Consider the following 24,945-nt stretch of genomic DNA (forward strand, 5'->3'; position numbering starts at 1 on the left):
TCCCAGAGTTCATGCAGATGCTCCCTTTCTCAACTGAGCAGTGTACACCCTGTACAGATGTCAATGACCTCACATTCCAAGTAGGACGGGTAGGGACGGAGGGAGAGATTCTTTCTACCTGAGTTTTTGTTTTGCTTTTTAAAAGTGTATTCACAAGTGGTTGGCTGGGATGCCAGCTTGCCAGTATTGTGTGTCGGGGGTATCCTTTAAAAGTGTGATAACAAGAGCGTTTGGGGCATAGCAACAAAGTTATAGCAGGAACTTGCCAACAGAGACAGTGGGCCGGTGAATGAGACTGTTTTTGTTGAACTGGTATTTGTACAAGGCAACACCCTCTTTCACACCGCCCACCTCCTCCCTGCGTGACTCAGTGTTGAGAGAGAAGCCTGTAAGCTGTTCATTAACAGAGCCCAGTGGAGGTGAGAACTTGCTCCTCGGAAGGAAGCTCCGGGTACCCATTGGTTTCAGTCAGATCCGCACTGCCGGCCAGTTAGGCAAGAGTCTTGGGTTTCTGCGCGGGAAAGGTAAGTTGGATTCTGTCTGCAACGATAAATGCAGCTGCTTTGCTTTTCCTGCATAACTTTCTCTGCTTTCCCTCCAAACGATTCAGATGAGGGCTGTCTGCATTGTCGTTGACTGGTTTCCAGCTCAGTTTTGACAGCCTCTGATGAGCACTCTGTGTGCCGGTGGCTCTGCTCCTTCAGTCCCCATGGCTTTTAACTTACTGGTAGTACACATCACGGCATCACAGGAATGGAGAGTCCTTTGAATTTCCCGTGGGAGCTGGCAGCTTGGGAAGTCACAGAAAGATAATAAAGCTCTCAGCACTCACCGGTCGCCGTTCTGCAGTGGCTATAAAAATGTTTTATAAGAAGACCTTCCTGTTTTCAGAGATGATGCTTCTAGCGAAATTTAAACTTTATTGATTTACAAAGAGTATCATTTTTCCCCTCAACAGTAACAAACTCTGCAAACCCACTCAACCCTACTCTTTCAAATAAGAAAAATCCTCCTTGCCTACATAATGGAATCACGGAATGGGCATGAGGTGTGTGCTTCTTCACAGGGGTCTGTGCGCATGTGACCTTGGCTACCCTATGTTCTGAATTAGCCTGAGAATAGATTAAAGTGTGCAGAGGCAATTTTCAAACTCTCTGCCCATCTGATGCCTAAAAAGCCAGCTGGCTTGTCTGACCCTATTTTTTCCTTTATCACTTCTGTTTAAGATACAGAGTAGTGGGAGTCAAGTACAGCTTGTAGTGGCAGCCCTTTTCTTCTGCAAAGCCGGCTCTGTTTAAGAACTGAGGTTTCATTGCTTTCTGGACTAAGCCACCCGAAGTGTTGGTGGCTGAGACATGTCAGTGCTCAGTTCCCAGAGGCTTACTGACGAGTTTGATGACTTGGGTTTTCAACATGTGTAGGAAACAGGAAGCCCAAGGACAGCATATGTGGAGTACAATTTTGCTTTTCATGACATTGAAAACTGGCTTTCACTTCTGTAGATGACCACATAGATATGGCCTTTCTGATACTGGCTATGCCCTAGTATTTAAAATACTGGGAAAGCTAAGCAGTTAAGAGTTTGCCAAGACATTTGGATTCTGAATATCAAGATACACAGAGAATGCATGGAAACAGGTCAGAATTTTATAGAAATTTAGGTATATGTAAGTCTTAGCATCTTCTTGGTGTAAACTTTCAACTGGAAGGGAATTATGGGATCATCTAGCCTGGGATTTGCATTTCCTTTTAAAAAATGTATTTATTACTACTATCATTATTAGTGTGTATGTGTGTCTGCACATGTGTGGTAAGTGTATGAGTATGGAGGTGTACATGCCATAGCATGTGTGTGAGGATCAGAGGACAGTTTTCAGGAGTCATTTCTCTCCTTTCACCGTTTCTGCTGTGCAGTGTACCAGAGTCTGAGCTGGCCCATGAGCTTGTGGGTGACCATCCTGCCTCTGCCTCTCACTTCACTGCAGGGGTGCTCATTCACTGCAGGGGAGCTGAATTACTGCAGGGGTGCCGATTCACTGCAGGGGAGTTGAACCACTGCAGGGGTGCCCATCACTGCAGGGGAGCTGAACCACTGCAGGGGTGCCCATCATGGCAGAGGTGCCCATTCACTGCAGGGGTGCCCATCATGGCAGAGGTGCCCATTCACTGCAGGGGAGCTCATTCACTGCAGGGGTGCCCATTCACTGCAGGGGAGCCCATCACTGCAGGGGTGCCCATCACTGCAGGGGTGCCCATCACTGCAGGGGAGCTGAGATTACACACCTGTGCTACTGCATTTGATGTTTCTACTTGGTTTTCAGAGATCAAAATGAAATGCACTCTATCTTTATAAAAGGAATGCAAATGATATATAAGCCAGATTGTCCTTGCGCAGCAATAGATGACAGTGCTCTTATAGCGCATGTGATTTTCACATAGAAACACATTTTCATTTTGTGGCGTTTGGACTTGGTCTTTGTATTTTGTATTTGCTGGGTTGAATATTATTCACCAACAGCTCTTGGCATGAACTTGTCTGGTAGACATAGCAGGCCATGGTCTTCGCCCTCCCCCATCATCCTCCCACCTCAGCTGTGAGTTCTGTAGGCTCTGTTTCCAGGCTGTCTTCCCTGACTATCAGAATCCTGATACTCTATTTGTGAGACTCCCATTCCTGGGAACCTTGTAAACAAAACAGACGTGCACTTTGATTGATTGGGTACAAACTATGGAATGGATTTTGTAGAGTTCCCCAGGCAGTCAGCTCCAGAAACCATGATTTCCGGTAGCATCTGGTGTGATGGATGCTTTAGCTCCAAGCATTTCTAAAGATCAAGGAGGGAAAATCCTTAGCCTAGGAGTCGTAGAGAGAAATCTTGGTTGTTTCCTCGCAGCTTCTCTACTGGCACCACCCCACTTCTCAGCCTTTGGTGGGCCTTCTTCTATTTTCTCATCTCAGGGACTTTGAAATCAATAAAGGTTGTAGGCATTAGTTCCTATACACCTACCCATAGCTGCCCAATGTTCCCCATTTGCCATGGTGCAAATCTATTAAGATTTCCAGATTTGGGCGAGGCTCTTCCTCAGGTATGTGCTTTGCTAATGACAGTTTCATTTATTATGCTTGTGTTTTATGTAAGTTGCCAAATTCTTTAAAGATATGGATTGTTCTTTTATTGAGATCATTAATTAGAAGAGTGAATCATATAACTGCATGTTAAATGCCAGTAGGCTTATATCTAGACAAGAAAACCAATAGTCCTGACTGCTCACTGTAATTGCACACTCAAGAACTCTAAGAACCAAATAATTTATCCTTAGTCTCCAAACCCAAGGATCTTGGCTCTGAAATGTTAGTAAATCTCCTTTATGTGGACGCCCCTTAGAAGACAATGAGCTAGGTTCATTGTGGCACACACATTCCAGGAGACTGCAGTAGGTTCCTCAAAGGTTCCTAAGAATTACATGGTAAGCAGACTTCAAAACCAGCCTCACTTAAAAGGTCTGTTCATCATCAGGGCTGCTGTGTGCAAAAGCTTAGAAGATGTCTGTATGCAAAAAGTTCAAAGGGGTTGTCCCCCAGATAGACTTGACTTTGAATCAACTAGAAATGATCCATGATAGGACTCAAGTGGTAGGTAATTTTTATAAGATTGAATACTTGTTAATGAATATTAAACCAGTGTCTCTCTAGGATGAAATGGACAGTTGTCCCAGTAATCAGGATATCACTTTTATGAAATGCCATGTTACCCTGCAGCAAGGATCAGGAAAGTTTCATGTACTAAAACCAAGAACCATCAGAGAGTCAATTTTATGTTAGGACGTTATAAAGATAAAATAACTGGTAGCATTCAGAGATCTGGATAGCAAAAGATTTTATTTGTACTAAAATTTGGATTCCTTTCATCACCAGTAAGCAAGCTTCCCATTGTTAAGCTTAGGCTCTTAACCTGTGAGAGAAAATAAATTATCCCTTCCTAACTATCGAAACAGGCTAAGTCCAGACCAATTGAGAAGTTTGCATTTCCTTCACTGAGTACAACTCAATAGGGATGTTTATTGTGGTAAACTCATTTACAAATCGGTCTAAGAGGCTTGTCAAAAAGGGAATATATAGCTAAGATACTTAGAAAGATCTATTTGTCTTCCCCTTCCAGAATGTTTTGTGGTTTGGGGTGATAAATACTTTTACAGCAGTTCTCCTCTTCCTGTTCTTGGGGATTTTGCTTGTCATGGTGATTTCTGAAGAACAAAATACCCAGGGCTTCTTTATAAACCAAGGTGCATACCACTCAGGTGAATGCCATTGATACCGTTTTTTAAGACACATTAGCTGTATTTCTTTCTACTTCCCGTTTGACAGATGTTTGTTCCAGTCAAGTGTTCTCACTGCTTTCCAAAAAGTCAGCCATTTCGATAAATGCATGAGGAGTTCCTTAAACTGGGAAAAAGATTCTGGAGTAGTTAACCTATTCAGTTGCTACTCTCTGCTGATCTCATAATACTTAGGTAAAATGAGTTTTGAAAATCTGCTCCAACTCATGCAGTTGCTGACCCCTGCCAAGGCTCTGCTGAAAAGGGACTGTTATTCTATTCACCATTTCCCTTTGTCCAGTAACGCCCCCTTTACTTTGTAATGCTTCTAAGACAGGAACTTTGGTATTAGGTTGGTCTGAGTTTGAACCTCCACTGTGTAATTCACCAGCTATGTAACCCCAGGCAAACCATTCATCTTGAGATAATGGTCTTTCAACGCCTGTCCTAGCTTTCTGTCAAAAGGGTCTGATCTTACTTTAGCCATAGCAATTGCGTTAGCTGCTTTTGTTGTTGTGACAGAACACCATAGCCAAGGTAACTTCAAGAAGACAGAGTTTACATTGGCTTGTAGTTCCAGGGGATAAGAGTTCCCCATGGCAGAGTGGAGGCATGGCCAAGGGGTGAGAGACTGAGAGCTCTTATCTTCAGAGATAAGCATGAAGGAAAGAGCAAACTGGAAGTAGGTGAGGCTTTTTAATCTCAATGCCCATGCTGGGGAAGCACTTCCTCTTGAAAGGTGGAATCATCACCTAAACCTCCCCAAATGCCTGAACCTGGGACTGACCAAGTATTCAAGAACATGAGCCCATGGGGAACATTGTCATTCAAATGACCACGTTCTACTCCCTGGCCCCATAGTTTCATGATATTTCACGTAGTTATGGAATAAGGATAATCACTGTAAACTACTGACCTAGAAATGTGTGAGTCTTAAATGAGATGACATGCATAAAACAAACTTGTTACCTCATGACCCAGGTGGGTTTTTTTTCTCCTTGCTTTTTCCATTTTCTTTCTTTATCATCTGTTTTTTTTAAATCTACTTTCTTTTTTCTTCTGTTTCACTTTCCATTCGTTCCCTCTCTGTACCCTTCACCCCCCACCGCATCCAGTCTAATTTTTTGCTCTCACAATCCTAAGAGAAAGCTAGCAGATATAGATAAAGGTATTGTTACCTCAGCCAAGAGGCATTTTATCGTTGGATAAGATTTTTAAAGTCTATTTTGTTGAACAGAACCAAAGATGAAAAAGGAAATTGTAGCTGAACTGGGAGGTGGCCTAGGGAATTCTAGAAGCTGAGAGAGTTGGATATAGACAGGAGAACAGTTAACTGATGGTCATGAAAGCTGTTTCAGGAAATGTCACTATTAAGAACATAAAATGCTGGGATACAGCTCAGTGCTGGAGTGCTTGCCTAGTGTGCAATAAACAATAAACAAGGGCAAACTCTAACAGCCCAAACACTGAAGCAAAGGGAGGGTGAGAGAGGGGGCAGCCTTAAGAAGTAGGGGTGTGGATGGTTTCAAAGCATCTGAGAACTGAGAAGTTTGATTGGTTTCTTGATTCAATGCTTTAGAGTGATTCCATCTAACACCTAAGGACAGATGTCTTTGGGCAGAGCTTGCAAACAGTGTAAGTAAAGGACCACCTTCTGGGATTGAGCCACACAGAGGGAATGGAAGATTGGCTGGTAGCTGACTATATATATATATATATATATATATATATATATATATATATATATTTGCTTTTTTTTTTTTTTTTTTTTTTTTTTTACTTTATTGTGTTCTGTTTATGCTGCTGCCCTTGAGAAGTTTGGCTTCATGGTTGGAATTTCAGCTTAGGCACTCAATGCTTTGAAAGTTAAAGAAGATTTAGACTTGAATGCTGGACATACCATCTATGTCTCTCTAAACTATAAGTGGTTATGGGCACTGTGGCAAGAACATTAGATTTAAGATGAGAATTTCCAGTGCAGAACTCTGGTTGGCTGTAAGACCCTAGACGCCTTCTCTGGGTGTTTGTCTCCTCAATTATAAACTGTAGATAGATAACAATACTGACATACCACGACTTTCTTTGAGGACTTTGGAAACAAAACCAAAGCCAAAAGGTGATTTTTGTAGTTCCAACATGGAGCATCATTTTTCTATGAATTTCCACATTTAAAATATAGTTGCTCTCCTGTAATCCCAAATCCTGGGAACCCGAGGTAGCTTTTGGAGTCCAGCCTGGGCTTCGTGGTAAGACCCCATCTCATGAAATCGAAAACGGAGAGGCCCAGTTGCTGACTACGCCACTGTCACGAATAGACTTGGGCAGCAACTTTTTGAGAAGTTTCATCTTTCTCCCAAGAAGTTGTAAACTTTATTGCAACGAGACTGGAAGATGGCCCTTAAGAATAAGCCCAATTAGCTAAACCGAGGCTGCTGAAGTGGCCTGATTTAATTGAATGTTGAGTGATTTAAAATTCAGGCAATTCCAGTCCTTAAGAAGAATTCCATAAAAATAAGATTTGCTGCAGTTAATTTTTTAGCATTTGAGAGGCTTGTGATTGACAGATCATTCCCAGAACGTAATTTTTAATTAATTTTTATTTAAATTAAAAACAATCTTATTTTACGTACAAATGTCAGTTCTCTCTCCGACCTGTCCTCCAATCCCCCTATACCCCCATCCCGCCCCCCATCCGCTCCTCCGGGAGCGTGAGACCTCCCATGGGGGACCATCAAAGTCTGTCACTCCAAACATCACTTTTAACAAGTATATTCTTCACATTGTATGTTGTTGATGCCCTTTTAATAACTGCTTAAGAAATATCTGTACATGAAAAAGATGTTACTTTCTATCCTGAGCAGAATAGAACAGTTCCATTGCAGTGAAACATCTGGAGAAATGGAATTGGATCAGAGAGGCTTGCATTACAGATGCTGTAGAAGCCCCTAGAAATGGCTCTGGACCACCAAATGGGCTGGTCAAAGGAGAAGGCAGGTAGATGATGGTTGGCTGAGGAAAGTTATGCAGGAGAGGTTCCAACAGAGCAGACCTTCCCCACCTTGAACCCTTGAGCAGACAACCGTTATTTTAGTAACACTTAAATCCAATAAGAAAAAACACTAATTTCTGCAGTATCAGCCATTTTTTATTTCAGAGGAAAAAACAGAATTCTTAGTGAACTATCATTACCTGAAAATAGCATGCAATGCATCTTCCTTTATTATCTAGGTTGCACCAATGGATAACATTAGCTTTGGAAATGAATAGGAAGCATTGCTCAGCTGTCTGGCAGCAAGATGGCCCCAGGGAAGCAGTGTTATCAGGACTGGTGTCACCACACTTGGCTTCAGTGTGGTGGGAGCTGAGATGTTCCAGGCTGAGCTGTCTGGAGATGCTGGAGTTGACCTTCATTACTTTTGCTACCCCCAACCGTCCTTCCATTATTGCCCATCTTTTGGTATACCAGAGTGGTTCTCTGCATGCCCTATGTCCGAAATATCACACAGCACTTTGAGTTGTATGAAGAACCACTTACTACATTATAGTCATACACACTTAATTACAGCTCTGTTTTGCCACTTACTGTCATCTGTGCAGGTTACATCCTGGGCTCCTATAATTAGAGATAATAGTACCCATCTGAGAATACTAAAAAAGATCATGTGCTTGATCACAGGAACTGGCACATGGTAGGTGTTCCCTTTTGCTAAAAGCCTTGATCACAGATATAGGTGTTGTCCACCAATATAAGAGTCATGACTCTCTTTTGTTGATACCTGGCAGATTTTAAACCTATTTGTTCCATACATCTTAGAAACATGGAAGGAAAGATTCAGGCTTGAGTAATAAACAAAAAAAAGCAACTTAATTTTTAATAACGAAAGCTTTGGCCATGCCTACCTACCTTCAGAGAAGAGCAGCTGGAAGCACAAAGGGATTTTTTTCTTCAGCCTTGATAGCCTGAACTATGAAAGTGCCCACCTATAGCTTCAACAGAAATTTGTGTTGTAATTTAAGAAAAGCAGTGTGCTAGAGAAAGATGCTATGAGTCAGGGTTCAAACAGAGGGCTTTTATTGGGGAAAGGGATCATAAAAAGGGGGAAGGACTGGGGAGATGGCCTTCAGGACAGGAGCAGCAGGAAAGAGGAAAGGGTTGGGAGAAAGAGAAAAGAGAGAGGGGAAAACAGAGAGAGAGAGAGAGAGAGAGAGAGAGAGAGAGAGAGAGAGAGAGAGAGAGAGAGGAGGTGGGCAGGGCCTTTTAAAAAGGGAACATAGTGAATGTGCACAGGTGGTGCTCTTAGTAGCTGCAGCTGAGGGTGAATCCTGTCAGAACCCCAAGGACAGGCCAGTACAGATGCCTGAATACTAACAGCTGGGAAGTGTGGTTTTATCTATAGGTAAGGGGAGTGTGGAGAATGGGTACTAGTGAGGCCACCATTCTGTGTCTGTCTCTAAAAACTTCCTGATTATCTGTGTCTGGGCTTTCCCTTCCCATCCTTTCCTGTGTGGACAGGGCTCCTTTGCTGGGCTCTGGAATGTAAGAAGAATCACACAATTAAAATATATGTGAGCAATATTTTTGACTAAAAAAGAGGCATGGTATCCTAAGAGTGTTCCTTTTTGGTTTTTATTCTATGCAAGCACTCTACAACTGAGCTGGATCTCCACTCTTCTTTTTTTTCCCCCCTTAAAATTTGAGGCAAAATCTCACTCACTTTCCAAGGCTGGCCTGGAACATACTTTGTGGTCCAAGCAGGGTTCCCAATAGCTAGAATTATATGTCTGATTGACATTCTCAATATGAAAATCAAAGTGGTGATCATTGGCCTTTTTTGACCATGAAAATTCATTTTAAAAATGAAAAAAACTGGGCCTGGATATGATACAAATGCCCAAAGGCTCTACTATAGAACCTCTGGGATATGTCTAGGAGTAAATAGTTAAGGGGAAGCCCTGTTCTCTTTCTCTGGATGAGTAGTTTCTATCTTGTTGCATCTTCCATGATATGCAGCTCTCTGGCTTCAAACTGGTGTAGGTAGTATTCATTCAATTCTCCTTGCTTTCATTCATGTCCCACCCAATCTTCTTCTCAACCCAGGCATCTGTTGCCTTTGTAGGCTCTGATAAGGAAAGGGGAGAGTTCAGACAATAATAACAGCCTAGATGATTTATAGTAATTTATAATTTATAGAGCGCTATCTTAGTTTTCACCATAACCTTTTAAGCCCGATCTAACCCCCACTTTGCAGAGGCAGAGTAATGACTTGGTCCATGTGGCTAATGAGTGCCACAGCTGGGACTCAGCCTGAGACTAAATCACAGCTCATCACTCTCCTCTGAGCCACTACTCAGTCTTAATGTGCTCCTTGCCCAGGCGCATTTTACTTCAAGCTAGCTGGTAGTCAGAAAGATTGAAAGACATTGACAGTCAAGTAGATTATGGGAATTTGAGAAAAATAGAAAGTTCTGGGGGCCTAACAAAAAGCCAAAGATGGGATGCAATAGGAAGAAGAGACATTGACATCAAAATTGGAGGGAAGTATAAAGTGTAAAAGATCCAGAATAAAGCATAAAGATATATATAAAGAAGTATGAAGGTTAACTAGGCATCATTAATATTCCAGTAGACGATAAGGCAAATTATAACATGCAGAAGGTATTTGTTCCGAAAGCTAGCAGAAGAGGTATGAATAAAACATGGCATACATAGTATGAGATTTATATGTTTTAAATGAGAACAAGTATGTCTTCTATACATTGAATTTTAAGTTCAATGATATAGAAATAGCTATTTACAGTATTTTTGTAAATAAACTATATATAGTATATACTTATCATATATGTGCTAACTATCCTACTTATCCAATATTTTACTATAAAAAGAATAAAAAGAATATATAATATGTTGTTATATAGCACACTAATGGAAATATCAGAAAACATGGTACCCAATAGTTACATGCCTATGCAACTTGGTAGAATGTTGCATTCTCTTATTGTCACACAACCTGTTGTATCACCCTGCTAATTCACATGGGCATAATCTTGGATGGGATTGACATTTTCCTTTTGACACCCATTCATGCTTTCTTGTAAAAGAGGGCAACTCTGTTTCCAAACCAAAAATAGAAACTGGGGTCTTATCAGGAGCCAGAAGTCTTTAAGCACCGATGTTTATGTTGGATGGATGTAAGTTCTGTTTGACCTGAAGTAATCCTGTGAAATCAAATCTTACTTCCATTTATCCTGGCAAAATGATGGGGGCAAAATCAGGCTCTCCCTTTAGCCATCATGAGTCCCATGCCTGCTGCCAGTTTTTAGTTTGGGTTTTTTTAGTTGAAGGCTTACTTATATACTATAACATTTTTCCAGCTGAAAGCATAAAATTCAATGCTTTTTAAAAATTCACTACTGTCCAATTCCAGAATATTTTTTTACCTCAAAGAACCCTCATTTCCATTAGTAGTATCTTCCTTTGCCCTAGCTTCTAAAAAGCACAAATTAATTTTTTCCAAGAGCTTGACTATTTCACATTTCATATTCACATTTTTTTTTTAGTGTATGGCTCCATTCATTTAATCTGTTTTGCATTTCATCCATGTTCTAGCATGGAGCAGTACTTCAGTCCTGTGTATTCCTGAGCAATAGTCCACTGTGAGGATATGCCAAACTATCCATTCATTTGATCAGTGTTTAGGTTAGTTCCACTGGTTTTTTGCTATTACAAAAAATCTTGCTGTGACCACTCATGTGCAGGTTTTTTTTATTGACACATGTTTTATAACGAAGGTAATGTTCAAGAATACACAACAGTGACTCTTCTGTAAAGGTTCGTCTGCAGCAATGATTCCTTGAAAGGCTGCCTTGGTTGCCCTGATACGATGTGGGTAGAACTTGTTGGACTTGTGAGATGTCATGGGTCAGGCAGGCCCCTAACGAGCAATATATCTGTCACTCTATCTCCAGGGTACCTGTCTAGTCTTTGGGTGACTCATGATTGCTGGGTGCTCAGAAAAGAGTTGGCTTTGCTTGAGAAATCTGCCTCTGCAGCTCAGCAAGTTATAGTGTTCCTACACTTCACATGTTTTATCTGAGTGCTGGCAATAATAATAGCCACCTCACAGAGTTCAATTGATGGTGAGAGATAAGGTCTATGATGTACATTATGCTCTCAAAGCAGGGGCCCAGCTAACATACGTTTATGATATTGGTCATTGCTCTGTGTAATATGACAGTTAAAGAAATTGAGGGCACAAATTAGGGACAGTGTGGCCCCAAGTTCTTTGAGAGATATGACTACTTTGTAGAAGCGTGATCATTTCTTTCGTAAGTACTGGATTGGTTTTCTAGGGATGCCACAACAAAATACCTCACAGAGACGTGCTAAGATAGACAGCAGAAATGTATTGTCTGGCAATTGTGGAGGCTGGATGTCCAAAATCAAGGAAGGTGTCAATGTGTTCAGGTTCTTGGCTTGCAGATGAATAATGGTTCTTGCTTCCCCAAAGGCCTTATTTTAATTTTCCCTTCTTGAAAGTCACTATCTTCAAATATCGTAGTCTGATAGAAGGTTAGAGTTCAACATGTGAATTTGAGAGTAGGATTCAGAATAGGAAATAGCTAGGCAGTGTCTGCATTATCCTACACTGGGAACAAAAGAGGAAGCCTAGGCCTTGCTCACTGAAGGCCAGCTTCTTAGAAGAAACAGCCCAGTAAACAAATAATTAGATGATGTCTTTTCTCCACTTACCCTGTTCCTGGTTTGACAACTGAACTTGCAATCTTTGCAAACGTGTAATCAAACATACATTAAATATGTTGACCACCTCAGAATCATAGTTCAGTCAGCTGAAATAGTCCCCATCTTTGTCAGCTAAGAAGGAAAAAGGAAAACTTAATCAGATTCCATTTGGAAATAGGAAATGGGCAAGCCAGGGATCCCAAGAAGGAGGGATAAAATTGAGGCAAAATTAGTGAATAATTGAGATAAGTGTTATCTTTCCTTCCTTCCATCCAACCATCCATCCTTCCTTCCTTCCTCCCCTCCCTTCTTTCTTCTTATTAATTTATTTATCTCTCTGTGTGTGAGATACCCCCACACACAGAGCGAGAGAGAGAGAGAGAGAGAGAGAGAGAGAGAGAGAGAGAGAGAGAGAGAGAGAGGAGCGTATGTTCTTGTCACACTTGTTACAAATACATGAGGGAGTCAGAGGACAGTCCCTGGCAGTCAGTTTTCTCCTTCAGCCATGTAGATCCTGAGGATTGAGCTCATTAGGCATGATGGCAAGCACCCTTATCCTCTGAGCCATCTCAGTAACTCTATGCTTGTTTTTAGGTTTCTCTTCACTCCATTTTCCTAACACAGCTTGTCAACCTCCAAACGAGCCAGCCAGGGGCTGTCCCACCCTCACTGAATATCCATTTGCCTATGTACAAAACTTGTGCTATCCCTTCCTTATACTCTCCCCCCTCTCCTGTTTTTGCTCACTGTTTTCCAAAGCAAAAAATAAAGGCATGAAGTTAAGAATTATTGGGTACCCACTGGAGCTGGACAATGATTTGACACTGTACATGTGTCCTCATTGGATTCTCACGACAGCTTGACTTTGCCTCTTTTTATTTTTTTTTTGCCTTATTTGTAGATGAGAAATGTGAGCTGTGAGGTCCCAAGGTGACTCCCAGCTTAGGGAGACAGTGACCATGATTGATGCTGTTTGTCTTTGTTGTGTATCTGGCTCCTTAGAAGCAGAGCATGAGAGGGAAGTTGGGTGTCTGTGACTTTTGGCAGGTATAGTCTCAGGGACAGAAACTGAGCGATGGGGAGGCTGAAGTAGCCGAGCAAAGATATGCTTTGTGGCAACTGAGCTTCATCGAGATCCCATAGTAAATCCCCAAGTGCACATTATCTCACAGAATTGCCTCTGCCTTGAGATACGGGACTGGACATCAGTCATTTCCAGGTTACACGGACATGTCCTTATGGCTATGACAATATGGATGGAAGTACTTGCGACATCAAAAGATGGCGGTAGACAGGTCTTTAGAATCTCCAGGTTATACTACAGCTGATCATACTGTACTAAGTAGCATTTATAGTTTAACAAAGTATTTTTTGTGAGCATTATTCATTTGATCATTATCATCATAACAACGTCAAGAGGTAGGCGACTAGCTGAATTATCTGTTTGAAGGGAAAAGTTAAGGGCTAGGATTGTAGAACTTGAATGTGATAAATTGGACCTAGAATTTACTTCTTAGTTAAGATTGAATGGTCCTTCAAGTTCAGTATGCTATCTGGTGCCACAAAAGACACGAGTACCTGTCTAGTGTGACTAGCTATCCCCATTTGCTTGGGACTTTCTGGATTTAGAGATGTAAACCCCACTTTCAAGGTAACTGAGGACTGACTAGGCCCAGTGCCTTAGGTCTGCAATGCTCTTAAGATTCATGGAAGTGTTCTCATTTTAATTTCTTTTAAGAAGAGGAGAAAAATGCAACTGTTATCAAGACGAACATAAATACTGTAGCCAGTCCTAGCTGTGTTCATGCTAACACAGTCATTAAGAATCTGTTTTCATTTATTTATTTCTTATGTGTATGCTTGCTCACATGTGTGGAGGCCAGAAGACAACTTATGGGAGTCAGTTCTCTTCTTCCACCCATTTGACTACAGATTATTGAGATTAAATCAGGTCATCAGGCTTGGTGGCAATTGCCTTTACCGGCTGAGAAATTGTGTTGGCTTCCATCAAATACAGCTTTGTAATGCATGTGTAAATATAAGGGGCTATGAATAGTTTCTGGGGAATGGCATCATGGAAGAACTGAGATTGGGAATGTCTTAAGCTGTTCACACCTCAATAGTGGTGGCTGGTCATGGCTAAGGACCTTGGAGATTCGCCATGGGATGGTTGTTTAGAATCTCCAGTGTTTCCCTAGATCTGTGCATCTTGCTGCTTCCTGTCTCATGACACACCAGTTGGCTGGGTTTACTTTGATTTTCCTAGAAGGAATTGGTAAGCCTGTCTTAAGGCCTTCTTCCCCTCTGATGTTCTGTCCATTTACCATGACCAAACATTTGTCCAACTCATTGTGCTCTATTCCCATCTCAGGGCCAGGCACAATGCAGGTACTCAGTGCACGTTCATTGACTGAATGCATGAATCAGTTGAAAACGGAATTGAATTAATTGCTTATTGTATAGCCTTGGGGATGTGAAACACTCTGGGCCTCATTTTTCCCATGCATAAAATAAATTCTTTGGAACAGATATTCCCTCAATTTCTTGGAAGGCACTTTATGTAACATTTATTATACTTGCAGGCTTTGCCACTATCATTGAAAAATAAATCTTAGCAATTCAATTGCTCCTTGAAGGTTCTTAATGCCATTGCTGTATTTTCTCTCATCCCCATTTTTATTTTAGATCCTCACTGGAATCCAGCATGTCGAATCTTTCTTCAAGAAAAAAGTCTCCTACTGGAAATGGTAATACAGATAACATTTACTAAAATATTGCTAAAATATAAAAACAGCTCATAGATTATACATTTTATCATATATGTTTATTATTTACAGTGGCTTTATTATACAAGCTTTACTTAAGTTAGGCGTCTTTTTTTTTTAAAGTAAGAATGAAGGAAGGGGATGGGAATATGATGGAAATGTATTACTCATTTGTGAAATTCTTTAAAATATTAAAATACACTTTTAAAATGATGTCGTTTCCATTTATGCCATTGTAATTTAAAAAATTTAAAATGTCTTTTGGAGGGCGATCTGTGCCCTGGTGCCTGTGAGATTCATGAGCTAAGCCATGTGTAATCAAGTGCACCCAATTTACAGTGCGTTTCTAAAGCCGGTTTCTATTGAGCAGAACGGCTGCCCACTAAACCCTAGTTGGGTTTGTCTCAGCCCGATGATCCTGCATTCTCCAGGCCTCAGATGGGGCCTCCTGAGCTGCACTGGTAGTTTCAGTTGGCACCTGAGCAGTTTTATTTGTTATCTTTGGTGATGGGGTGTGGGATTTGTTCTTTCTTGCTGGGGCGCCCTGCTACTAGACTTGCCAGTGCAGACGAGGCCAGCAAGACGCTCCTCTCAAGACCTTCTGGTTAACGCCCCACACTGTTGCTCACCGTACCACGGCTGTTCGTGTTTCTCTTGGTAGATATGAAGAGCGTCCAGGGGGCTGCACTGAGACAGCAGGGTTTTCACGATGTTAACAAAAGAAGGGCTTTCCTGCAGGATAACAGTTGGATAAAGAAACGCCCTGAGGAGGAAAAGTAAGTGTGGAGAGGGCAGGATGGGGGGCCGGATGAGAGGTATCTTTGATGGAAAGATAGGACCATCTAAGAAGCAGGCTTTCCCATTAAAGCACGTGGCTACATAGTCTGTTTAGAAAGATTTAGAAAGCATACGTCAGTAAGAAAACCTGCACTTTTAAAAACAAGCATTTACATATGAAAGAATGTATGAAAGAATGTGAGCTATTACAGAGGAGAGCAGGGCTGTCACCTAGAAGAGCTGTCTGTGCTTCCTTTGTAAACTGGAAAGAAAACAAGACATCCCAGTCTTCCAAAAGGTGGCATTTAATCTCCTCTATGATGTATTGATCATGCCAGTAACTTTTCAGATTTACAAGTGTGGAATAATAATTAAAACTTCTACATGCATGAGTAAAATCAACGAACTCCCACCCATTTCTGGCCCATCTACCTCTAGGTGGCTGGAAAAAACATGGCCTTATTTAAGGGCAAACACTGGCAAAGTTTCACTGGCTTTGAACATTGCTTCTGCTAGCTAAAACCATAGGCTTCTAGCAATAGACTATATAGAGTCTTTCTCTGTCCCTTTAACCAGCTCCTAAAACACTAATGGAGACTTCTTATTAATTATGAAAGCTCAGCTGGTATCTCAGGCTTTTTTCTACCTAGCTCTTATTACTTAAATGAGCCCATTTCTATTTATTTATGCACTGGAACGTGGCTCATGGCTTACTACCTCGTTTCCTACGTGTCAGGCTTCCTCTGTGTCTCCTTGTGACTCTGCCCTTCTTCCCAGCATTCTCTCTGCCCTGGAAATCCTGCCTGCCTATTGGCTGTTCAGGTTTATATTAAGCCAATCAGAATGACACATATTCACAGTGTACAAAAAGATTATTACACAACAGATTTATGATAGATATGCATATAACCCAGATCCATTTTTATTATTAGTTATGAATTATAAATGATGCATAGCTATGGATACATTTTCTGATTTCTTTACGTGTTAAACTTTGTGTTAAGTATCTGGTTCATGAAGTATCACAAGGACTTATAAACATATAAGGTAGGGATTGTAATATCATTTTATAGGAGAGAAATCTACAGCTCTGAAAAGCTATGTAATTTGTCCAAATGGCACACAGCTGTGATGTGGTGGAATTGATATTTTAATATGATCCATTGTATTTCCATTCTACCATTAATCAGAGGCAATCTTACCTCAGGGGATGTTTGGCAATGTTGGGAGATATTTTTTGTCATAAAATTGGGAAACACAGCTAACACTTAGTGAGGAGAGGTCCAAAGTATTGTTAAACATCCTGAGGTGTGAGGGATAGACCTCACAGCCAAACTCTCAAACTAAATTGAGAAACTGCATTTTGGGATACTTAATCTAACTTTTACACACTAGCCAGACATGCTTATTTGAGGAAGGTACTCATGACGGCAATAAGTAGCAAAAGCATCTGTTGCCTTCTGCTATTGTATCTTATTTAAGGATTTACAGTGAGGTACAGAGACTCATCACTGTTAGACCACAAGCTCTCCTTCCTACAAGTCTGCACTTAGCTCTTCTGTGAGAGTACTTCTCTTTTTCTGTTGTGGCCATGTGATAGAATTTGGCTTCTAGTATTTATACAGAGGGATGAAGGTAGAGATGCTTACGATAAGTCATGGTGGGTATGAATGTTGATTCTGATCAGGCCCAGGGAAGCTAGCTTGGATGGCATGGTAGCTGCTGAGTGAAGGGGAAATTGGCTCTGGTGCTTTTCCAGCTCCCACTGGCCCAGTTCTGGGCTGTGTGTTGTGGTTTGTTTTCAGGTGAAAACATGCCTGGTACCTGATGTGCTGTCTTGAATCTTGCAGAAGGATGCCAGGGAAGAGGGGAACTTTCCCTCGGTAGCCTTCTGAGGGTGTATGCTTTGTTAAATTGTTTCAATTTCTCTGCTCACCTTTCTTTTTAAGTTTCCTTTATAGCTTTATTAAACATAGTTTCAGAATGTTGAGTAATGCTAATGGCGCTCAACCAGAGAAAATGTGGTGTTTCAGGTTTGGGGGGTTGGCAGGAAGAAGTTCAGGTACTTGCTCTCTGCTGGCTTTCAAGGCAAATTCCTAAAGTTGCCTGCACTTCCATGTCCACCCCACAAGGTAAGAAGGGCATAGCTTTGGCAACTCAGGTATAAAATTCTATCTAAGGGTTGACTGTAAAGAGAATGGAGGACAGGAAACAAAGATCTGAGCCCTAAACCACCTTTGTCACTTGCTAATCACATGTTTTTTTTAAGAAAGCCACAAAATCTCTGACGAATGACCTCATCTGTTGACCAGCATACACAATGTCTCCCCTGCCTAATTTAACAGGCATTTTAAGGCACATTCATTCTCATGTTCAAAAAAATGGGCTTCATCTCCTGCAAATGATTAGTCTCCCTCATTTGAAGCATTAGTACTTGTTTCCTTATAGTTGGTCAAGACAAATGGTCAAATCCATCAAAATGTACAGACATAATAGGCTTTAATTAAAACTGAAGAATGTTTACAGAAAACTGTCCTTTCTTCTTGTAGGAAAGAACTAATACACACAAAGTCAATGGACCTATGTTCCCATACTCTGGTTAAAAAGAAAAAAAAAAAAAAACAACAACAATCACAACAAACAGGGCACTGACTCATTGTTGAATCATGAGGAAATCTCGTGGGACAAATGGCCTTTTGTACGGTCAAACTTGTTTCACTCCACTCTACTCCTGCAAGTTGTGACTGGTTAATTTAGATTTATGGTTGTGCTGTTAGGCCTGGAGTAAAACAAATTAACCTTGCCTGAAGTTGTAAACTCTGTTCCTGTCTCTCTTATTTAGTGCTTAGCAAACATTATGGTAACTTTTGATGTAACTTAATTTGGGTCTTTCTCTGCAGAGATGAAAATTATGGTAGGGTGGTGCTCAACCGGCATAACTCCCATGATGCCTTGGACAGGTAAGCGTCTCCAGCAATTACATCATTTAAAACAAAAAATGGAGGTTTAGAGAGAAAACTTGTTCAAGCCCGATGAGTACTTGTATCTAGCCTTGGGCTTTCTTCAGCATATACACATGCAAAAGGGAATCTGGGATATTATTAGGGCTTTCTCCCAGAAAACCACACTGTGTCAGTTCCCAGAACTATGGCCTGCAGGAGGCTGATAAACCATCTCATCCACTGTACTGTCAGGGACATGCTCTCATAAGGACATGCCCAGAGAAGACATCGTTGATACGTAGGGAAAGGAAGCCGAAACTACAGAAGTAGCTTCAGAGCTCATATGCTATGTGGGACAGCATAGTTCTTTGATGAAAGCCATGGGCTTGTGGCAAAACACTGACTTATCCGTATTACTAAGTAGACTGACAAGTGCAGATCAATAGTACCATTCAGATAAAATGAGGAATGACAGTGGTATATACAATCTCAGATCCATCAGACAGATAACATTCTCACTGGTGCAGGCTTGTGCTCACAGGTTTAGGGACAGCCACACCTGTGAGAAGAATCTAAATATTCATCACAGCCAAGTTTCATCTGGTGCAGTGGCTCGTATTTGTGTACCAGTAAGAAATATTTGGTAAGGGAGTATGGATTAAAATAAAATAACTAAGTATACACCTTGAATTTCTCTAAACCATTTGGAACTTTTTCATAAATTTGAACTGTTTTAAAGTTGCCTAACTTTTTTGTGTTCCTAAGGCCAGTTTCTTTTTTTTTAAAGCTCAACCGATTAACTGTTGGTTTTATTTCTTTTTAAAGTTAGTATAAAAATAATAGGTGACAGTTTTTACACATATGCCACATACTTGGCTCTAATTTGCCCCTTGCCCCCACTTCCTGATTTACTGTCTTTGAAAGTGCTGTCAAACAATTGTATTTTATAAAGAAATATTGGTCTATCAGTATGATAACCAGTTTTATAATGGAGTTTTTTTTTCCTGAAGGAATTTTAATTTGATGTCCTGTGGTTTAGGGATTCACCCTCTGTGATTTCACCTTATTCTTCATTATTTAGCACCTGGCTTACAGTGGGCCTTCATTTCACCAAGCAAAAAGACACTGATTATTTGAGTCCAACAATCAATGGAAATTGTTCCATGCATTTAAACAGCCTTTCTCCAGAACACTGGAGAATGCATGCACACGCGTGCGCGCAAGAACACACACACACACACACACACACACACACACACACACACACACACTCAATCTCTCTCTCTCTCTCTCTCTCTCTCTCTCTCTCTCTCTCTCTCATTTTAAACCATGGCAATGAGAACCAAGCTTCATCTTCTCAGCATAGCCACTGTGCACCTTAGTATAACAGGACCTTGGTGCCATCTATGCTAACTTTGCATTTAAAATCATATGGTTTCCTGAACTCTTCCCCTTGGTCACCAGCATTTTGGCTGATGCAGTATACCAAACTTTTATCATTAGTAATAGGGCTCTGTGAACCTAGAGATGACCTACAACTAATATCATAGAATAAGTCTCCTCAAGGCGTATGGCAGACTCTCCTGGTACTGACTCAAATGATGCTGCTTGTCACTTCTCAACCCAGCCCCAAGGGTTTCCTGTGGTAGTCATGAAGCCACCTTGGAGCATCTGCTGAGTTCTGGGAGCACAGGGATACATGAACAAGCTCAGACAGTATGACGCTCTTACATTCATGGAAAAGATCATGAGCCACAGTACTGTGGTTTACTGTAAGGAGTAGCTATGGATTAGATGTGTGACCAGAGAAAAATGAGAGATTTCTTTGCAAACCCCACCACAGAAGTGGTCTTTGGTGGATGTCACTGCCTAAAGAATGAGGAGGAAGCTTTGAATTGAAGCCAGTTGATGGGCATAGGAGAAGAGTTTCCAGCAGAGGTGACAATGTGTGTAAAGAGCTGGCAGGGCAGAGACTGAGCTAACATAGCCCCATCATCTCAGATAACAGTGTTATATTATCTGAACCTGGAAAGTCTCACTGTGTAGTTCCTTGGACAGACCTTGTCAAGGAATGCCAATCAAGTTAATATCATCCATGGAATATCCTTGGAGCCATACATTGATCTGATAACTGGATCCAAGACAACCGCAGCTTCCAGTGAATCTGCATCTATGTTGAAGGTGTGGGAGAGGAGAAAATGAAAATAAATAATAATAAATAATGCTATAATTCTCCACAGAGTTTGGAACTTCAGGAAGTATTACTTTTGTGCTAAGAGCTAGGAAGAACAAAGTCAACCATAATCTACAGTGATGGTGTTTGTGAATGGGCTGGTTATTGTTGCAAAACTGTTTATGTTTTTTTGCTTTGTGTAATTTGTTTGTTTTGAAATAGTGAGAGTAGAATCTAGAACTTTTCACATAATAGACAGCACTCTGTCATGTTGCTACAAACCTTTCAAAGATGGCCTTTTTACAGCTTCATGACTTCATTCGGAAGTTGTCTTCAAAACTTGAGAAATGTAGTATAGTTTTCTTTCCTTGTTTTGCCTTCACGGTACTGTGTAATCAGCCTGTTTGTAAATGTCTATATCCGTTTATCTTCCTGAACCTTATCAGGAAATCCTCTGGTTCTCCTATTTAAAAATCAGTTTCCTCAACATATTACTTCCTTGACTTTTGCCTGAACTGCTTTTATCACATCAGTCACTTTTTGCCTTTGGATATATGTCTGTAACTTGTCCCTCCAGCCCCGAGTGGGTAAATAAGATGCATTTTTAGTTAGCAAAATGTGTTTAATATTGCCTACTACTTCGAGTTTAAAAATTAAACCAAGAAATGCAAACATAATAAATCACACCATAGTTTCTCACAAAGCCTGCTCTTCATGGGTCATAGGACTCCGAGAAGCATTAAGTTTTCTTCTATTTGATCCATTGGGTAAAAGTATTTGCAGCTTCCATCTTCCTTTGGCCATGTTTCTCAACGTTGAGCCTCCTCTCCTTATTTTCTTCTCCTTCTCCACTTTCCCCGTCTTCCTTTCTTTTTGCTCCTCTCCTAACCACTCCCATCATCACGTTTCCTTTTTCACATCTGTCATTTCATCTTCCACTCTCTTCTTTCCATTTCTTTCTGGACTTTCTGTTCCTTCTCTGCTCTTTCCGCTACAAGTGTTTGGCTTTTGTGCCTGTCCATGGTGCTGAATGTTAAATAAAGCTTTGCAGGAGTTAGCTCCTGGAGAGGGCTTACAGCATCTAATAAAACGCGGCAAAGCATACACGATGATCCGATACTCCTATTCTGTAGAAACCTGCAACACTGGAAGAGCATACGCTAGTATTAGTGTCATATGTCTTTAACCTCAGTGTGACTGTGCTACACTTCACAGTGTGAGTGTGTCACACGTCAGCACTTGTGAGAGCATGGAGGAATCACTGGGACCAGTGAAGAATTGTGTATTAGCAGCAGGGATTGAGTTTGACCTAGTTTATTTTACCTAAGGCAAAATTTGGAAGACATGTGTATGCCAACTTTGTCTGTTCTTGCTAACATGTACCTTTTCCTAGCGAAATAGGTCAATATTTTGTCAAATTTATGATAGGTTTTGTGAGCTAATTTTGTAATTTTATCTCTTGGTAACTATGTTCATTACAGGAAAATTACTGAAAGAGATGAACCGAAAGCCACAATTAGCCGGTACAGATCTGATGACACTCTGGACAGGTGAGGAGCTTGTTGACCATGTCAGTGCTTTTAATCCACTATGTGCTAGTGTCAAGTCCATTCCTACAATGCAGGGAGGGTTGGAGTGTTTACTGAAGTATTTTTTTTTTTCTTTTTTGCACTGGCGCTATTTTTTCTCAAGGACAAGAAGCCTCTTAATACTGAATTGTCTCCTCAACTCACTGAATCTTAGCCTAGATTTTTAGCAAGATTTTTTATTTTTCCAAAGGCCTAGGTTTTAGGGAACAGTGTATTTATTTAAAAGACTGTGATTTGAATATGAGTATTGAGTGTGGGTAGGATAGACCTGCATGGAATCTGTTAGTTAAAATTTCAACTGAGGGATGCCAGTCCTTATTCTCCGGTCTTGGGTTCTTCAGCTGGGATGGTGGAGAGACAGCAGCTTCTGAGAAACTACTTGTAAGTATAAACATTGTTGCAGGAAACATGAACGGTGCTAACAAAGTTTAAATAATGTGTGACATCAAAAATAAAGATCCTGAAGCTGGTGTGGAAATTAATTTTAATAGACTAGGTTAGGGAGCCCCCTAGTGTTCTGTTGTGGAAGTAAAGCTTTCTCTTGGTTGTTTTAAAAATACTCTTTCCTTTGAAATGAATGTGTAAACCTATTTTGATGATTTTCCCCCCTCCACACCCAGATCCGCCCCATTCCACACTCTCTGAATTAGTTACTTTTTTATTGCTTTGATGAAGCTCTATGACCAAGGCAACTTATAAAAGAAAGCATTTAATTGGTTTCGGGTTTCAGAGGCAGGTAAAGGAACAGCCGAGAGTTCACATTTTGGTCACAACCACGAGGCAGAAGAAGGGAGAGCACATTTGGAGTGGTGCTCATGGTTTTAACCTCAAAGCCCACCCCTGGTGACACACTTTCTTTAACAAGGCCACACCTCCTAATTCTTCCCAAACAGGTCCACCAACTGGGTACCAGTTATTCACACAATGAGTCTATGGGAATGGTTCTTATTCAAACCACCACACTCAGTCAACTCTTTGTCCTGTTTTCTTTCTTTTCCTATCAAGACTAATTGGTGCTGACATGGGGTTCCCCCCAGAGTGTGGTCAGCTTCTCAGGGGATACAGTTTTAGAGAAAATGGTCTCCCTCTTCAGGAAGCTAACAACCGCCTATAGCTCCATGGCTAGGTGTGGGACTTCTTGCCCAACCCCCATCTTCAGGTGCTGGCATTTGGACTTTTGGCTAGCACAGGATTTGTGCATGCTATCACAACTTCTGTGAGTGTCTATGTGCACCTGCCCTGCTGTGTCCTGAACACACTGTTCCCTTGTAGCCGTCCGCTGCTTCTGTATCTTACACTCTTTCTGTCCCCTCTTCAGCAATGAGATCCCTGAGCTTTTGGAGGAGGGCCTGTAGTACACATTTGGAGCTGAATACTCTGCAGTGTCCTTTTTCTCTGCACGTTGGCCAGTTGTGGGTCTCTGTGTTAATCATTGTCCACTACAGTTGTGAGTCACTGTGTCAATTGCAGTCTACCGAAAATTGAAGCCTCTCAGATGCATTCATGTATGGTTATAATGACAAGGAATTAATTTAATAATATGTCCATCAAACAGAATAACAGTGGGTTCTCTTCTAGGACCTAACCTCAGTAGACTAATTTGTCAAGATAGGGTGTCTTCATTCCATCCTTCCTTCTCCCCAGGTCTAAATGGTTTAACACAATGGATCATTGCCTGACTCATGACAGCCTAGTATCCAGAGTGACTCAGGCACTTTCTGAAACTCTTTCCATGTTTTAATGCTGCCCTCTTCAACCCATGGGCAGCAAAACTGTAGTGGAAGGGGAAGAATGAGCATAAAATGTATGCAGGGAGTTTTACAGTGGGTCTGCACTGGGTAGCAACATCTCTACCCACACTCTTTAAAACCTAGGCCAGCGGTTCCAGCTTAGTGACCATTTAAGTTGGCAAATGTGGCTTCTGTGTGCTCAGGAGAAAAAAGAAATTAGTTTGGCAGACACGAAGCATTGTATGCGCTATAGAATGTTTTAAAAGACAACTGAAGTATTTCATTGATTCCCTTTTACCAATGTGGGAAGTATTATCATTGAACTGTAAACTATGGAAAATAGCAAATGAGTTAAGATCTCTGTGGGTGAGAAAGGTTAACAAAAGCAGTTACTACACACCTAAAATTCAAGTGATGTCAAGATAGCCTCAACTTTCACTTCCCAGTATTATAAAATGTAACACAGGAAAGTTCTTTTTTACAAAAAAAAAATGATTAAATATAAAATTGTTGAGACATGAAAGAGACCTGGAAAAAGTTTGACAAACTAAATGTTTATGCAAACTTCTGTGTTGAGTATCAGGGTCAGACAGACGTGCTGATGCTGAAACGGTTAAGGCCCCAAGCTCGGATGACCAACTAACCAATAGGTACCAGCGCTCGATAACTTTGGAAAAGGCTTAATATAATCCTAAGTGTTACTTATTTTTTTAACCTAACAACTCTCAGTCATGCTTAATATGTTTCTGTAAATTTTAAGCCTCTGTATATTAAAAATATATAATCAATTCTTTTTGTATATCCACACAATATATTTTGATCATACTCACTGCCATGCTTCCCTATAATTTTTCCTAGGTCCACCTCTTATTCTCAATGTCTTTGTTTAATTTTTTTAAAATTTTGTACTA

At 40.9% G+C, this 24,945-nt stretch overlaps 1 protein-coding gene across 2 annotated transcripts in view; it reads left to right on the forward strand.

Moving 5' to 3' along the window:
- The first annotated feature begins 14,748 nt into the window (after nt 1–14,748).
- Scel (sciellin) overlaps nt 14,749–24,945 on the forward strand; it is an 84,478-nt gene continuing 74,281 nt past the window's right edge. For both annotated transcript variants that reach the window (XM_035452615.1, XM_035452616.1), the window contains exons 1-4: nt 14,749–14,805; nt 15,485–15,599; nt 18,501–18,560; nt 22,197–22,265. In XM_035452615.1, coding sequence (XP_035308506.1) covers nt 14,763–14,805; nt 15,485–15,599; nt 18,501–18,560; nt 22,197–22,265 — 287 coding nt within the window. In that variant the 5' untranslated portion in view covers nt 14,749–14,762. The remainder of the gene's footprint in view (nt 14,806–15,484; nt 15,600–18,500; nt 18,561–22,196; nt 22,266–24,945) is intronic.

The sequence above is a fragment of the Cricetulus griseus genome (genome assembly GCF_003668045.3).
Source record: "Cricetulus griseus strain 17A/GY chromosome 1 unlocalized genomic scaffold, alternate assembly CriGri-PICRH-1.0 chr1_1, whole genome shotgun sequence".
Classification (NCBI taxonomy): Eukaryota; Metazoa; Chordata; class Mammalia; order Rodentia; family Cricetidae; genus Cricetulus; species Cricetulus griseus.